Genomic DNA, 17,598 nt, shown 5'->3' with positions numbered 1-17,598 from the left:
TTAGTATGAAAAACAAACTGTTTGCAGCAGCTCTACCCCGAACTCCTTATTTAAAACCCAGCCCCTTTGTGCCAGGCACAGACCCCCCACTCTGCTTTGCACAGCTCCTCACCCCCAGCCCCACGTCCTGAGTAGGAACCCACAGGCCCTACTTCCCATGTAACTCACTCACTGTTAACTGCTTTTAGAATCTGGGCTCTGGCCATGCTCGCGGAGCTTCATCCCTCACCCAGTCCCGTTCAGAGGATGGTCTGGCTCAGCACATCCCTCCCGTGCTGTGCCCGGGAACCACCGCAGCATCATCCTGCCCCAGCCCTCATGGGGTACCACTGTATCGTACTGTAAACAAGCAGCCGGTGAGGATACAGTCCACATCCGTAGAATAAGCAGGAATTAAACAAAAAAAAAATATCATTTGGACTAAATTAATCCTGTCATAATGCATTTATAACGCTTTGTACCTGGTGGAGTCACATGTCTGGGCAAAGCGGGAATCAAATCCTACTGAAAGGGAGCTGCCTTGGTGTGCAGGCAGTGTTTTACAACCACAGGAGCCATTAGTCTCCAAGGAGAGAAAAAATCACAGAAAGAGAAGGAAACGCAGGCAGGCAAGCCTTGATTCTAGCCCCATTTACATGGACTCCAGCAGAGTTACTCCACTGCAGAAGACATGAGAGTTTTCAGTTCTAAGTCTTAAGGATGGTGGAGAATAAAAATAACAAAAGAGAAATATCTGAAGAAGTTCTAGTCTCAGCCAAACACCAAATACCTTCTCCACAAAAAACTGAGATGTAGACCCCCTAGCAATTCTCAATGGCAGCATTACAAGTTATATAGGAATTTTATGAGACCAAAGCCGTAATACCGTGCTCTGGCTGAGTGGCAGAATAGCTATACAATCAATATGTTTTTGCACGCTCATATTTTTGAGTGGATTAGTATTGCAGCAGAGTCTAAAATAACAGCATAAATTTAATGGGCTGGCAGCCTTAAAAGCAGTTACATATAGTTAACAGATGTATTTATTTGTGCTGTAATGTGTAACTGATACCACCGTAATCCTGCTGAGATCAGGCTCTGTTTTAAAACAGTACAAAATACCTGATGCTGGAGCTAAGATAATCTTAATCACCTGAAAATCAAAAGGAAAAGACAACAGGTAGCACTGTAGACATGTTGTGCAGATGTAATACATATAGGTCACACATTTGCAAAACCTACTTCCTCTGTTAGCCCTTTATTAGAGACACTATATTCAGACAAATTGAACAAATCCTAAAACATATAAATCCCTAACACCACAAACACATCTTTTCCCAAAGTTATGAAGTACTATTAAACCACACATGTTTCTATTTTTCTTGCTTTTTGACATGATTGTTCTTGGATACTTAAAATTTATGAGTTCATAGATAAATCAAACCTTGCAGTATACCAGAACTGGAGATGATACCTCTTCTAACTATATGTGCTTTACCACAAACATTAAAAACAATTACTTAGGTATAGTAATTTCTAGGAATTCTGAAAATATTTTAGTTATAATTGTTACCATTACAGAAAAGTCTGAAACATTTCCTTTAGTCATTCAGTACATAGCTCCATAACTCCATACACTTGAAAGCTGTAATTTTGCTATAAGTTTTCTTCTTACATATGTGTCTATATGTACATACACACACATATATATGCGCTATTATTATAAAATGAGTGTCAAGAAAAGCAGGACCTTTACATTTCCACATTTTTTCCCTATGTTTGCAATAGGAACAAAACTGTAGATACCACCTGTGCCATCTGCAAAAATGGGATGAGCTTAACTTCAAATCCTCTTGACAGACACAACAACTGCTTATGTTCTGCTTTTCCCATCGGCATTTTCCATTCTTACCAGTCAGTTTGCTCTAAGAATATATTGCTAGGCCATACATTCAGGCTTCACGCAACAACCCCCTCTCCCTCTTACACTGCCTCGAAATTGCTAGATCTTGTGCCTCACCCAAAAAGCCACGCTTGCACTCCTCAACTCCTCCTTCTCAGTTTTTACCATGCTGTGCACAGAAAAATGAGTTTGCAACTGTGGTGTTGACCAGACCCAGTTACACACATAAACATGAAATATTTCTTACTTTTGTGCTCTTCCAGTAGTTCAAAAAGTAGCCTAAACCATGGAACATACAAGCTTGGAGGGCCTGATTCTGTTTGTGGAATGGTAAATCATCAGTAATTCCTCTGAACTCAACTAATCAAGACATGCTAATTGCCACACCTAGAGTGCCATCAACTCACAGTGGTGACAGAGGGAGTTCAGGGTATTAAACATTTTGAGGGACTATGCATTAAACAGAAATCTTCCCAAAGTCATAGTACCTCCTTACAATGATCATTCTGTGAACTCAGAAAGCAAAAGAAAACCCCAGTTAACTGTTTCAGATTTTTTCCAAAATTTGTATTGGTGATCAAATGTCCATTTCCTAATGGTTAGGAATACAAGTCTATCTTGATAGCTTAAGTCACATAAGCCAAATTCTCCAGTGTAGCTACCACAGAGTAGGTGTGCACACAGTTGGTCAGGCAATTTGTTAGGAGGACTAATGGGTTGGAAATGTGGTATGGTGGTGGAAATGCTGGGTGGGAGGGTAAGCATAACTGACCATAGCTAGAGAAGTCTGCAGAGCTCTGAACCCTCAGAGGGAAGCCTAAGGTGTATGCACACTGAAATGAGCACACCTAGAGAAGAGCAAACGTGTGGCTGCATCCCTGGAATACTCATTAGCAGGAGTATTTCAGAGGGAGCCAATATATGACAAGTAAAGTGGGCTTCTGTTTGGGGAAAGTGTTTGGGGCAAGCGTTTTGGAGACATGTTTTTAGCACGGTGAAAAAAAGATTCCTCATGTCACAAAACGTAAAAAAATCTGTAACCATTGGCCTCCCACAAATGTTTTTGCTACAAGAACTGACAAAAGCAATGGTAGCTTGTCTTCTTATAATATTCACTAACAAAGTGATTTCAGTTGCTATAAATGATAATGCATGATAAATAACTGACAGCCCAAAGCATGAGATGCTCTGGATGAAGAGATGCTGTACTTTGACCTGGAAGGTGCCTGTTATACTCATTTCTTCCAGGGTGGACCCTGCAGCCTTGACTGACATGAAAAGCCAACAGAAAGCAAAGGGCTACTCATTTGAATAGTGGCAGCAGCAGCAGGCACCAAGTTTGGCAATTTTGCTTTATCTCTTTCTACAACTCAGACTTTTAAAATCTGCATGGAAATTTCATTCCCATTATTTAGCTTAAAAAAAAAGAGGGGTGGGGTGTGGGATCGAATCCGGTTGAAAAAAAGGACCATAGGGCCACTGCTTCTATTTAGGAGGATGAACAGTAAGAATAAATAAGAACACAAAGACAGGATAAATCAACTATGCTACACACGTGGCAATACATCTTATTTTACTGTATTTGTTATCAAGAAGACATGCAGTCTAGAACTTCATGGCAAACACACTGGCAAAAGCCATAAACCATGAGAATAACAAGGCTCGAAGGAACAAGGCTTACAAAGACAACCCCAAGGGTGACCTTCTTAGATACCAGTAAATAAATCCCTAAAGGCAAGGAACTAAAGTACAGCAACCCTAGCAACCACACTAGCACCCGAATTGAGGTCTGGAAGAGCAAAGATGTGCAGTTCCACACTGTCCAGTTGTGCGACACAGTTGCAACAGAGTCAAAACTCGTAGGCCTGTAAAATTCCACCACAGGGGTTGAGTTCAGCGTCTGTGGACTTTCTCTTTGTACTTCCATGATTGTTATAACCAGGCAATTAGAAGAGGTGTGAGAAGGGCTAACCAGAGATGCCAACCTTTTAGGAGTCAGCAACAGTTCTGTTGGGTTGTCTGGCAGGCACTTCTTTCCCTTTCCCCCACAAGCTAAATTCAGAAGGATGTTGTTGTCATCAGGAAGACTACTGACCTCCTCGTCTGGCAAGCACGTTTCAAACCTGCAGAATGGGCATACTATGACTCCTTGTGGGGAATCACCGAAGTCTATGATCTTGCAAAGGCATTTGGCACATACTCTGTGACAGCACTCCAGCACTTTTGGTTTTCTCTGCCGCAGGTTATAGCGGTTGTAGCAGATCTTGCACTCAAGCTCATCTGAGCTCTGGGTCTCCACAGACTCCTCTGGTAGTTGACTGGTCATTTCTTCTGGTGGTTTTTAGATTTGCAGAAAGAGGAGTCAAGGGATGAAGAGGTCACTCAGGCTTATTTTAGAACTTTTTCCTGATGATCGTATCACCCATTTCAAACAGGAAAAGAGGAGATGATTTTGCTGAAAAGCATCAGTAGACATCATCCATTTTCAGCTTCTGCTAGGGATTGTGTACTGCATGTCCTGTACTCTGAGCCAGGCATCCATCTGAAAAATATGACGTGGAATTTTTGTGGAGGGAAAGGGAAAGGGAAGGGGAAAGGGAAAGGGAAGGGGAAGGGGGAGAGAGGGGGAGAGGAGAGAATAAAAAGCTGCAGCAGGTGAAATATGCAAGTTCCACCTTTTACAAGCTTAGCTTCCTTTGCTAAAAATACCTCTAAGGTAGTTTTTATTCTGTGGCATATGGGGCCTATATAGCAATCATGCTGATAAAACTCAGTATCATGCTGCACACATTTATTTTAGACTTGTAATTTTGACTGGCTTAGCCTATGAAGTTCTCAGCAGAAGCTGCAATCTAATCACTGATCTGTGACCGTTTGTTTAAACCCTGGTTTTCTAAGGAAATGAGACCTGACCGCTGGAGCTTTTAGTTTTTCTTGGTAACTTGTGAACCTGCTGTCCAATTTCAAACAGATCAGTAGAGGGGCAGCAGTACTGAAGATAACCAAGTTTCTAAAAATGTAGTGAATGCTGGCAGTTGGGTAGAGGAGAGGGAGAGGTATTTATAATAACTACCATTTATCCTGGAGGTAAATGGGCAGCCAGCACACCACCAGCCTCTACTCTGAACACGCAGCATGCTGCCTGCTGCTCAGCCAGAGAGGAGAACAACCCAGGGGGAAGCTGGTGATACTCTGCGGAAATGAAGAGGTTTGGGGATGGAGCGGGTATGTACGAGGGTTGGGGTTATTGTAAAGAGCGACGTGGGGACCTAGGTCAAATTCATAGAAGATCAACCTTTATCAGTTTTGCTGCTTGTGGAACAGCTCATTTCTCTACCTCCACCCAGCTGCTGAACACAGATTACCAACGCAAGGGTTCTTTAGCTCACAACAAATGTCTCCTTGCATGCGTGGATGCTAGGGTGAAGGCTTACGTGTCTCTCAAGGGCATTCGCCAGATGCACTGGCTTTCCGGCGTTGCATGGCTGTGACAGCTGTTTCACACCTCAGCTAAGGAGAGGCCCACGACATGCCTGCACTGCTGCGCTCCTGTTCCGCGCCGCTCTTCTGCCACCAGACTCATCAGCCTCACTTAAACAAAAGCACTGTCGTGTTTTGTAACTGTGCGTTTTCACGACTTCAGGAAACAGACTGTGTATTACCAACAAAACATTAACCAGGACTATGTACTCTGGGGACCAATAATTACCAGCATTTACAAAACCAGCTCTATCTGCCAGAAGACAAGAACTTCTTCCAGATCCAGGCACATGCTTGCTCACTGAGATGGGTGCAGCATTGCATTTTGCAGGCTTTCAGACTCTTTCCTTCACTGCTCAAGTAGCAAGGAGCTTGTCACAGTCAAATGACGGGGGCCAGCACTTGTGTCCTGTTGCCTCTTGCATTATCAAGAAATATCAGGCACACAGAACATGGAAAAAGTGGCCTATTTCAACAAACCTGTTTCCTGACTGTTAGTTTTAGTAAATGTTTGATTCCTTTCCCTGTTCCTCGGGATTTTTTTACTCACTCCTAGCATTCAGATCTTTGTCCCTTTTTTGAGAACGAGGCAGGAGGTTCTCTCTTTTAAGCAACGTGTTCCTTCTGTCAATACATTTTACCAGCCAAACATGAGGTACAGTAAAGTCTCTTTCATGGGCCTCTTGTTCCTACTGTCCTTTAAGGATTTTCATTTTCTCTGTTAACTTCCTCACAATATAACTTCTTTAGGTAATGTAATTTCTAAGACTCAGCTCCTGGATTTTGAAACAAATATGTTATACTCAGAAAATACAGTAATGAAAAAAACATTACAACATAGTGAAGAACCCCCCATATTTCCCTAAGAATTTATAACAGACATAACCCCCTCCACGTTCAATTTTCTTAACCTTTTTCCTGCCTCTTACAACTTATTTCTTTAGTGCTTTAAAAGTTTTCATCTCTGCCTTACTGTTGTTTTGATTATTTGTACTGTGACTATATTTGTCGTGTGTTCCATTAGGCAAGGCAAACACAAGAAGGTTGATCCATAATTTTCAGAGTGTACAAGCTAAACATCTTATAAGGTGACAAAAAGCAAATCTTTTATGGATCTTACATACAAACCCATACTCTATCCTTTGTTACACTGTGTGCTTCCTTATTCATTTCTACTATTATTTTTATTTCATTCCAAATATCATCTTCTACATGACTTTTAGGCATATATAAATGTCATGAAATGCTAACTTTCCAAAGGATGACGAAACCACAAAATGGACCTCAAAAAGTGAAATGCCAGCCTACAGGAAGGCAAAGCACCGCTAAAAAGTTAAGCAGCCAAATAAAACAAGCGATGGTTTTGAACTTTTACATCTTGAGTTATCATTCATCTTTTGTACCTGAGGTGAATGAGGATTACTAATATGCTCGTGCTTCACAGCTAAGGCTGGCAAACGTCGTCCTATGACATAACACTGTATTTCTGATTAACCACAAATCTTTCAGAAAATGCATCTGCTTTTCATGGAAAATTGTGACCTTTCTCTGAAAACTTGCAACTAGAAAATCTTTGTATTTTAGTGTTTACCTTTCTAATGAATATTTCCAGGTTTTCACAAAAACTAGCCCACTTTCCAGCCAATTCTGTTGAGACATGGATCACTTCTGCCTGACTCAATTCTCAAATGGAGAGTGTTTTCCTGACTCTATCCCCTTTAAGTGGCCAAATTTAGCGTTAATACAAGGAGTAACAAGTCCCTAGGACTAGCAATGTCCCAGTTGCTAAACTGGGACCATTAACTTAATTTCCTGAACACAATGATCCTCCTATTGTAGTTTCCATCATAAGCTATATTACAAATTATTTTTGAACATTTTTTTTAACATACTGAACAAGAAAGGGCTACTTCCATCATCTTGCTGTCTTCAGAGTCTCTTCACAGCATAGCCATCAGTAATAAAACATCATTGGTTTTTGTTTGGCTAAGTTTAGATGTTGAATTGCTCCTTACGTGTTCTAGTGTGATTACTGCTTACTACTATTCTTCATTATACATGTTTTTCTTTGGAAATTAAAATTTAATCACTAATTCCTATTAATGCTATTCATACAATTTTTACCTTCTCAGCTCTACGGTGGTTTTAGATGCTTCCTCTGTCTTTTTTGCTTTCCTGATTTCTTACGGAATTTTCTATTTTTCCTTCTCAATACCCACTTCCCTGATAATTTTTTCTCTGCTGAGAACTGGCACCTTTTTGAAATTAATTAATGCTGCCCTGCTATTATATATACAACATAACGCTAACGAGTTCTCTCATCAGAGACTTACTAAAAATATAAGAAAACTGAGCATCTTAAAGAAATTTGACTTCAAATCACCCCTTTTTCTTGAGAAAATGAGACACCTCCTGAGAAACATGGCCAGCTACTCCTTCAAGCAACTTATACTCTATTCCAAAGATTTTCTAGCTCACCTTTTGCATGTCTCCCAGGTATTTACTGTAAGCAGGCAGAATAAGGAATTAAAGCAGGGAATAAATTAACTGCCGCCCCTCTGAATCCCCCCCAAAAAAGGTGGCAACTCACATACTGCTGCTTGCTGTGTGTGGAAAGCAAGAGAAGCTGCAATATTATGCAGAAATAGAGGACTGCGTGTGTTGGTTTTTGCCCTCCTCTTCTCTTTGAGCCACTTTTTTTGATGCCACGAAAAGATATGTCCCTATTATATGCTCCAACACTTCATTAGTATCTGGGCTTTTTTAAATATTGGGCTGGAATCTGCATATTCTTTCTGACCTTGACATCCAGAGGGCAGTCAAGTAAAAACTTCTGAGTGCAAATCCTATGATGAGTCTAACCTCTTTGGCTTCAAGCACAAAACTGCTATTGACTTGCGAGCAAAGTGAGGTCTCATGTCTATTTAAAGCACTGCGTTTATTTTTATTAATTCTGATATTTTTCATTACTTTAAACTACTCCTTATGTCCAGTTTTCCACTTGAGCTTATTTATTTTTAGACTGAGGTGTCTTACCTGTTTGATACCAACAGACACAAGCTGCAACTAGAGTAATTGCAATTAGCTATTAGGAAAAAAAAGACATTTCACAAGATGTTCACACACTGGAACAGGTGCTGAGAGAGGTGGAAATGAAACCTCCAGCCTTGCAGATATTGAAAACTTGACTGGATACAACCCAGCTCAGGCCAGTCTACCTTGGAATTTGGCCTTGCTTTAAGCAAAGGGGACTGGACCCTTGCTGGAGATTCCTTCCAGCCCAAATTATTCTCCGATTCTATGTTTCAGTACCCTGAAGTCACTTTATGTGGTCTGTCTGGGAAGCTTTGTTCCTTGTTGAGTAAGGAATCAGGCTGACAGTTACATACATAGCTAAACTTCTCTCCTAAATAATAATTCTTTCATTTCATATACTAAGTCCTTTTTACAGGAAAACCTAGACTCCTTCTGCTATTCTGTCTTCCACAGAACCTATCTGATGGGATCAACACAATCCAATGGCAGAACTTTTCATTCCTGTGTGTATTGACGTAGCACAGTGTGGCTTTCTGAACAAAATGTAAACTAGACACGTACAATGCCAACAGCATCCACTGCAGCTGATCCAAGCGCAAGTACATCTGTTACACTACGACAAGCACTTGTCTTCTGTAAGAGTTCCGTCTAAGCACTGCGGGAGTGAATCCATCATTCCTGTTCACGTCATGTTCCTGCTGCTGCTTGAGTTCTGACTCCCCCTCTTTCCTTTCCTAGTGCCACCTGTCCTGTGCCTTGCAGACCCCTCTACCTGACCCTTTTACTAGAAAGGGAGAAAAGGTGAAGACAAGAGAGGCATCTTCTGGATGGCAGAAGATTGCTAGTGGTCCCCGCAGCGCTCCAGCTGACTGCTGGAGGGCATTCCCAGAAGCAGGGGGAATAACGCCCCTTGGGAGCAAGAGGAGGCCACCCACAGAACCAGACTGAGTAAGTAATAGCAAGCTCTCATGGGTGACCCCAGGCACGGCTGGACAGAGTGCAATGGACTACACCAGCCTGAATAGGTCACCCTTCATTGATCAGTTCTCTACTCATCATGGCTGGGTTGCAGCCTGCAGATTGCAGGTGCTCATCCCAGGACGCCTGGGATGAGCACCTGCAATCTGCAGGCTGCAACCCAGCCATGATGAGTAGAAAGGTGAATGGGTTGGCCAACATGTTACGGCCCCTCTTTGCACCCATCTATCAAACGCTGTGTAGACAAAGTGCTCTTATGAGAGGCCAGAAGCAATTAGTTGTAGATGAAACTCTCAATATTGGAGTTCAGTCATGCTGACAAAGCAAAGTAGATGGGAAATTTGTGCTTCTCCTTCCTAATGAAAGTTCATCCTTGGCCAGTTTATCAAACCAACCTTTTATCATTCATCTCTCACACTTTTTCCTGTGAAGGGAATTTGCCAATATTTCACATATAAGCTAAAGTGAATGTGAGGTCAGTAATTAACTTCCATATGATAGCAACCACAGAACTACTCAACATGTGATTATTTTCAAAGGTTTTTATTCTCTAAATGTAAGCCAAGTGAATTTAGAGAATAACTAAGAAGGAAAAAAAATTAGAGAGATAAATAAATAGAGAGAAACTTACTTTCCTAGATAAAGTGGCAAAAATTCACTTGCAGGGAACACAAGAAATACCTATTCTCCTCACAGGCATAAACTGGTGGAAAGGAGGGAAACAGAATTAGTAGAGCAGAAATACAGCTGGGAGACGTTTCAGTCTGTTTTCACCGAAGGAGAGGAAGTAGTCCAACTTCTTTAGTTTGGATAGAAATACCCATATGTTAAATACCCATATGTTTACCCATACGTAAGTGGGTAAATCCCATTTACTAAAGTGATTTCTGTAAAATAATCCAGAGTTATCTTTACAGATCTGTTGTTGATTTTAAGACTCTCTCAATATTATGTGCCAAACACTCTGAAGTGCTATCTCTTCTAGCAACCACATTCACAAATGTTAGCAATTCACTCAAAAAAACCCCCACAAAAACCCCACCCAAAAGCGAAGCAGCTGAAAAGATAAATTGTGCTTTGAAAGAAGAGGTTTCAAAACATAGCGAAATACTTTCCTTCATAAATCTCATAGAAGCTCTTTGATCACTTCTACTTTTCCAAACAAACTGCAGTGTCTTCTCCAGCACAGACCAGAAAGCAACCATCTCCTGTGGACCACTGCATTCCCATCTGAGCAGCTTTGCTGCATTCTGACTCAGCAGGAAATGACCATCGCACTAGATTTTTCCAGCTTGGGCTAAGCACAATGCAAAAAACCCGCCAAACCCCCAAACTGTTTCACTAATCTGACATTTGAATAGACTACGTTCAAAGTGCCAGCAGCTATCACATGTTCAACCTGTTTCATGCCACATTTCTGCTAACATTGGATGGGTTTTAACAGCGGACATTTCCCTGTCAACTCTAATCAATGCGAGACTTTGCACAAGAGTTACAGAATGTGACATACTGATCCGTGCTTGGTTTACGGTTGGCTGTATAAACCGCTATCAAAAATGCCTCCATTCTTTTCACAAAAATGTAGTTTTCAATGGGATAGGTAATAAGGTGATTTCTTAAATAACTGTGCATAGAAGAGAAACCCTGCAACATACACATCAAACATTTGTCTATTACTGCTTTGCAAGGGACTAATACAAAACAGAAGTATTTTTATCAGAAGGTATTGTTACAGTATTTAGAGCCCTTGACTGATCTATTTCAGTCCTCTACAATGACATCACAAAACACAGAAAAGCATAGTTTTTCATATTCAAAGAGGAGCTCATGAGTCTCTGATCATTTAGTATGAGAAGTCATGTAACATCAATGTGCCATCTTATATTAAAAAAAATTAACAGTTAATGTTCTTTTTTATTATTATTTCCTCCCCCTAGTAAGTAAGCAGGGATATTCTCCTTTAACCCAGGGTTCACTTTACTCAGTATTGTAACTCTGGCTCTTAGGGTACTTTTCACATCCTTCGCACATGCATATTCAGTATCACCAGACTCCATCTCCTCTTAAAACAGTATCATTTGCAATACTTTTTTGTTAGTACAGTAACTCACATTGTGTGTCTGGAAGTAGTGGAAAATGGTATGAATAAACAGCGCATGCCTTACTGAAACCCTACCATCCTCAATAACTTTCTTTGTAGCTAGAGGCTACTACAATATTGATACGAATCTTAAAACTGACCATGATGTAGAGAAAAAAGTTGTGTTAGGCTTGTAGACAGAAGCAAAATCTCTTCCAATATTTCTTAAGATGGATTTTCCCCTCATATATAATTCATAAGCTATTTATAGAGCAATATGCTGAATGACTGCTTAATGTGACATATGGTTGTGAGTTGCTTTGTAGCTGTTTTAAGAATAATACTAATAAAGGACAAAGGATCTGATCTCTTAGTACCTGTCTTGAATTAAACAGACTATTAATTACACTAAATCAATAAGTAAAAAGAGATGGCTTGAAATTTGTATCTAATATGGTAACATTTGATTTTGGAAATATGCTAGTTAAACAGAATTTGTTCCTTTTAAAATTATTTTTGTTTCACAATCGGCTTACTTGGGCTGTTTTAGCATTTTCTCTTGCACTGTTTTCTCACTACCAATGGCTTTTCCCTTATGAGTCTGAAACAAAGATAAGATCTACTCTAATAAGAATATATTTCACAATAGAACTCGCGACTTTACTATTATTTTAGAGAAAGGTTAGACAGTCTCCTCTTTGGTAGCAAGTGTGGGTTTTGGCAGCTTTCTCAAGTAAGACCAGGTTCTGCTTTAGTGCTTGTGTCCTTTAAAAGCTCTTCAAAGAATTTAACACACTGTAGGACAGGACTTGAAAAGATTCAAAATGATAAACAAGTAAAAAGCTTCCCAGTGTTTCTTAAGATAGACAAAACTGTGTAAAGATATAACCTATAGGTACATGTAGCATTTATCTTTAAATTAGGCATTATGAAAGGCCAGTATGGTTTTGTATTAGGTTTCAGAATACATGAAGATAACACCATAGAAGTCTACCTCTTTGTTTTGCTCACAATTGTATGCTTGAATATAAGTAATTAAAATAAAACCAGAAGTACAAGCAACTAACTTTCTTTTTCAGTAAAAATGACTGTTGTTCTAGAGGATATTAAGTGACATACACAAAATGTAAGATCCCTAAAATGTGACAGAATTATTTTTCTTTGGACATGTTTTCTGTGTTATACAATTTGGGAGGGACCAGGTGAGACAAGATTACAGAAAATTAATCTTTATTACATCATTCAGTGAGAAATTCCTCTTCACACAGGGGAATAATTTTAATGCATTATAATAAGTTCCAATTAACCTTCAAAATAAGATTTAAACAGAAAGTGTTACATTACCTTTGTCCTAACGGAGCCGAAAGCAACCCCAGAACAAACTAGAAATGAAGCTGTACTTCTTGCTTTTTCTATTGTCATTAAGAGCAATCCACCCAATACTTAAGTATATTTAACTTGGTTCATTCTGTTTCAGACATTTTTGAGGGCATGTATAAAGATTTTACTGTATTGTCTCTTTTATCTCAACAGGTTAGTGCAAACAGAAAATAAAAAGGGTGGAGGATTATACAGGATAATGAAGCATATGCACTGTTTACATAGGTTTGGTAACAAGGTTTTCTGCTTGTTAAACTGCTCAGAATTTGCATGTTATCATGTGCGGAAAGGAAAATAGTAAAACGCAACTGCAATTACTTCAGTCACAGAATGTTTGAAAACTGTATGTCAAAATAATACAAATCCAATACAGATTTCCACTTACAAACAACTTTTCCAGACCTGGTCTTCCACCAGTTTATAATTTTTGAAAAGCTGGCATCTGCAATCTAATCTAGCTGATGTTGCAGAGGGTCCCAATAGCTTGAAAAGGGAGGGGTCTGAGTAAACAATACTTTAACCTGGATATATTAAACTGTAATTTTAGTGTTTAATTTGGTTCACTTAAAGCACACATCTAAAATAGTTAGTGGTGGGATCAAAATTATTTTTATTTTGGCAACATAGCTAATAGCTGGCATACATCCCCTCCTCACCTGACATCTTATGTGTGACTAGAATTGCAATGATGTAACGAAGAAAAATTTTGTTTAAAAAGCCCACTGATGTATTTAAAACAGTAAACACCCCCCCACTCCCCCAGTGTTATGAAAAGTGTATCAGTGGATCTTGTTGACATGCACTAAAGCTAAGTTGTATGTCTTCAACTGCATTCAGGGGAATGACCCCAACAGACGAGTGTCAATGAGGAGACATTAACTTTGACTGTAACATGTCCTGCTCTCTTACAAAACATTTGCAAGAAAAAGTCCATTTGGCTGATTTATACACATGGGAAATAATTTTAGAAACGTACAAAAATTGCTTTTAAATGCATTTTTTTTTCCAAGGACATGTTACTATTACTCTGCACCAAACAGCCTTATTTTTAACTAACTTTCAGAAGTCTTTTTCTTTGGCAATGAAAGTTCCCTCAAATAATAAAAAAGAAAAATACTTGTTAGGCCTTTATACTAACTATAAGCAAGTTACAATCTATGACCTCTATGGGCTTGAGCAGATACTGAAGAAAATTACCTGTTAGTTTTTATTTTTTTTATTTGAGTGCTTCTGCTGAAAATGAACCAGCATCACAGTAACTCTACAAGAAGCATCACAGCAACTCTGCTTCCATCTAGCAGGGCTTCACGGTTGCACGGCTGCTGCATGCAAGCCAACTACAAAAATACAAAGACCAGTTACTGCATGCACACTCACCACTCTGGAGGTAGGTACGTGAAACAAAATTCCATATATTTAACAAGTGGATGAAAGGAGTTAAGTTAATTTGTGTCAAATTATATGCACAGCTTTTATTTTATGGCATTAAGGAACATAGGAACCCCCTCAAACAGGAGCAGCTTTATTAGTCTGGAGGCGTGTGCTGGTTCTGGCTGGGGTAATTTTCTTCATGGTCACTAGTATGGGGCTGTGCTTTGGGTTTGTGCTGAAAACAGTGTTGATAACACAGGGGTGTTGTAGTTACTGCTGATCCTGCTCCTCACCCACCCCACCAGCGAGTAGGCTGGGAGAGCACAAGATGCTGGAAGGGGACACGGCTGGCACAGCTGACACCACCGGACAAAAGGGATATCCCATGTTATATGATGTCATGCTCGGCATATAAAGCTGGGGGAAGAAGAAGGAAGGGGTGACGTTTGGAGTGATGGCGTTTGTCTTCCCAAGTCCCCGTTACGCGTGATGGAGCCCTGCTGCCCTGCGGATGGCTGAGCACCTGCCCGCCCATGGGAAGCACTGAATTAATTCCTTGCTTTGCTTTGCTTGCGTGCGCAGCTTTTGCTTTACTTGTTAAACTGTCCTTGTCTCAACCCATGAGCTGTCTCACTTTTACCCTTCCGATTCTCTCCCCATCCCACTGTGGGGGGAATGAGCAAGCGGCTGCATGGGGCCTAGTTGCTGGCCAGGGTTAAACCACAACAAGGTGTCTCGGTAACTAGTGTGAGTGATCTGGCACTGTCAGGGCTCCATGAAGTACACCACTAGTCCCAGGATCACTGGAGTGTTCTGCTGGTGAGATTTACTGAACTCAGATTAATGCTTATAAAGGACTTAAACTTCAGGGAGACTGATAGGAAATTGCTCTGCTTTTAACACGTTATTTAGCAGTGAAATGTGGTATTTTTTACCCATCATGAACTGTCAGTGGAAGAGTTTAAGTGCTACTGGATGGAGTACTTCAAGCAAAGGACAGAATCCTCATGGTCTGAGACTCTATATACAGCAATAACACAGAAACTACTACACTCTGTAAGGAACCACTGGTATGACTGCTTTCCCAAGAGAAATCCTCTCCCTTGCTAGTCTCATTGTCTGCTTGAGAGTTAGCTTTGAAGAGGTAGCCCTCGCCAGACCTCAGACTTTGGGTCAAATTTTCCTCAGTGGGCAAAAGAAAAATTGGTTGTACTTACTATGAATATATCATCCCATCCTACACAGCGGAAGTACATCCTAAGTACAGCGGAATCTGCTGAGGATGAACTGAAATATGACATTCTCTGGGTATTTCTGAAGGCACCATGGTCACCAGGGGTTGCCCTGAGGCTAGGGCTACTTCTAGGAGCGCGTTTAGGCCTGGAGTGCCCTTTGGACTGGATAAGAGAGGCAGAAGGAAGCAGTTTGTCCATAGCACATATCAAAAATACAGTTAAGAATGCAGCATAACTCCCTCACATGTGTTTCTGATAGAAATATGCCGCCACAATGGCAGCTAATCCGGTCAAGTCTAAAACTGATCAATACAAACCTGCAAAGCAGTTGGAAAATATGTTTCAGCAAGGGTTCGCCTAACTCTATTTTGGGACAAGGACAACCTGGACTCTCCAAACTTTCCATCATCCCGAAGAGTTACACTGGTCAAGTCTCACAAACTCAGTGGAGGGTATGAAATTGTCCTTGCTTTGAGCAGAGCTACAGCATTTTGATGTCATTTATAAATACAATAGTTGAAAGATTAAACTAAATCAAAATGTTTGAAGTGTGCTCGTTGCACATATTTAAAATACGAAATCCAGGAGAGGAAAGCACCGCTTCAGAAATTTTGGAAGTAATCAAGACATGTTCAGAAACACAGCTTGTATATTAAACTAATTAGAAACAAAGGGACAAACAACCACTACAGAAGAGATAGCAAGAACACAAAATGGAATTCTAAAGGTTTAAAAAGCAATACAGTCCACAGAGAGTCATTACACTTGCCTATTTACCTGGTTTAGTGTAAGTTAATAACTGAGACCAGGTATTAGTATTTTCTTAACTGGCAATAATGAATGGGGATTTTAGTTTTTGCAACGTGTAGTACAAGGCTAGAAAAACTAGAAAATAGAGCCCTAACAAGTTCTGAATGTTCACTTAATGTAATATAAATCCCAACATCACACAGCAGCTTTTCAGTGAGTATTCCCAAGGATATCAGGTTTTCCATACAGTATCACAAATGAGCAGCTTGGCTGAGGCTTGTGGAATAAAGCAGGAAATTAAAAACATTTCTTGCCTCCTACTAATTAAGAAAAGATTTTTAACAAAACAGAAACACAACCAAGAACATCTTAAAATACCAAATGTTTTAAATGATAGTTTTCTTTAAAATATTTTAAATAATGAATCTCCTCTATTCTGCTTTCACTTAAGCCAGTGAATAGGAGGCCTCTGAATGTTCTACAACGTAAGCCTCTTTTCCAAAAAGGGTTACTAGAAAAATGCATTAGTAAGTGACCTTATTTACTAGACATTAGGGGATAACACGTATTTCACTGTCTTCATTTCCAGTGTGCTGAATGCATACAATTTGCAAAGAACTAGGAAAAAAAACCCTATAGAAATGTAGTATCTATTAGGGAGCTAAGAACCATTAGTTTTTATTTGTGCTATTACTTTTCCATGGAAAGCTCCATGTTTGAAGGACTGGTAAAGCATACTGCTGTTTGTTAGCCTACTAGACCACAGTTTATAAAGTTACAAGTATTGCACTAATAATCAGTGCAAAAGGCAGCATAGCATCTACTGTGAATCTGACTTTTTCACATCTCTGCAAGCAGAACACATAATTTGCAGCGAGTTAAGATATACCTTTTTCCTTGGGCTTGGCTCCTTGACAGAAGGAGCTCTCTGTGAAATTGAGTAAAATCCAGTTCTAGTGTCTTCTCCAGAGTCAAATGATTACAGTACTGCTTGAGGACTTCGGAGCTCTTATTTGTCCTTCTCTGATTCTGGAGGGCTCTCCGAGAAAGTGCACCCTAAGAAAGTGCTGAAGGGCATTTCCCATTAATTGTGGTGGATATATTTTGCAACCGTGAGTACACCTACACTTTAAACGGCATTGCAGTGTGGATATAACTGAGCCAGACCTGGTATGGGAAGCAACCTAGCTGTACATGTAGCTCTGGATGGGCTACGTTAATCTGCTTCACAGGAGATTCAGCCTAACTTATGTACCATTTTCCACTCCATCTTCCTGTGCTAACACGCTCAGGTTTGTCTACAACCTGTGCTAATTTATCTTACTTATCTGTAAGCCATCACTGTACGGTGTTAAGCTACAGAAGACTGCATTTTGAAATGTGGTGGGAGATATCCTAGAAGACAG

The 17,598-nt window shown here is 40.1% G+C and overlaps 1 protein-coding gene across 2 annotated transcripts in view; it reads right to left on the bottom strand.

Moving 5' to 3' along the window:
- Nucleotides 1-2,528: 2,528 nt before the first annotated feature.
- Nucleotides 2,529-17,598, bottom strand: part of RNF182 (ring finger protein 182) — a 31,781-nt gene continuing 16,711 nt past the window's right edge. The window contains exon 3 of one of the 2 annotated variants that reach the window (XM_055801084.1): nt 2,529-4,424. In XM_055801084.1, the coding sequence (XP_055657059.1) occupies nt 3,471-4,208 (738 nt within the window). In that variant the 5' untranslated portion in view covers nt 4,209-4,424 and the 3' untranslated portion in view covers nt 2,529-3,470. Of the gene's footprint in view, nt 4,425-14,009; nt 14,174-17,598 lie in introns of those variants that run through there. The other variant, XR_008746720.1, reaches the window with a different exon arrangement.

The sequence above is a fragment of the Falco peregrinus genome, chromosome 3 (genome assembly GCF_023634155.1).
Source record: "Falco peregrinus isolate bFalPer1 chromosome 3, bFalPer1.pri, whole genome shotgun sequence".
Classification (NCBI taxonomy): Eukaryota; Metazoa; Chordata; class Aves; order Falconiformes; family Falconidae; genus Falco; species Falco peregrinus.
Note: the sequence above shows the minus strand (reverse complement) of the source record. Positions and strands in the feature narration are given on the sequence as shown.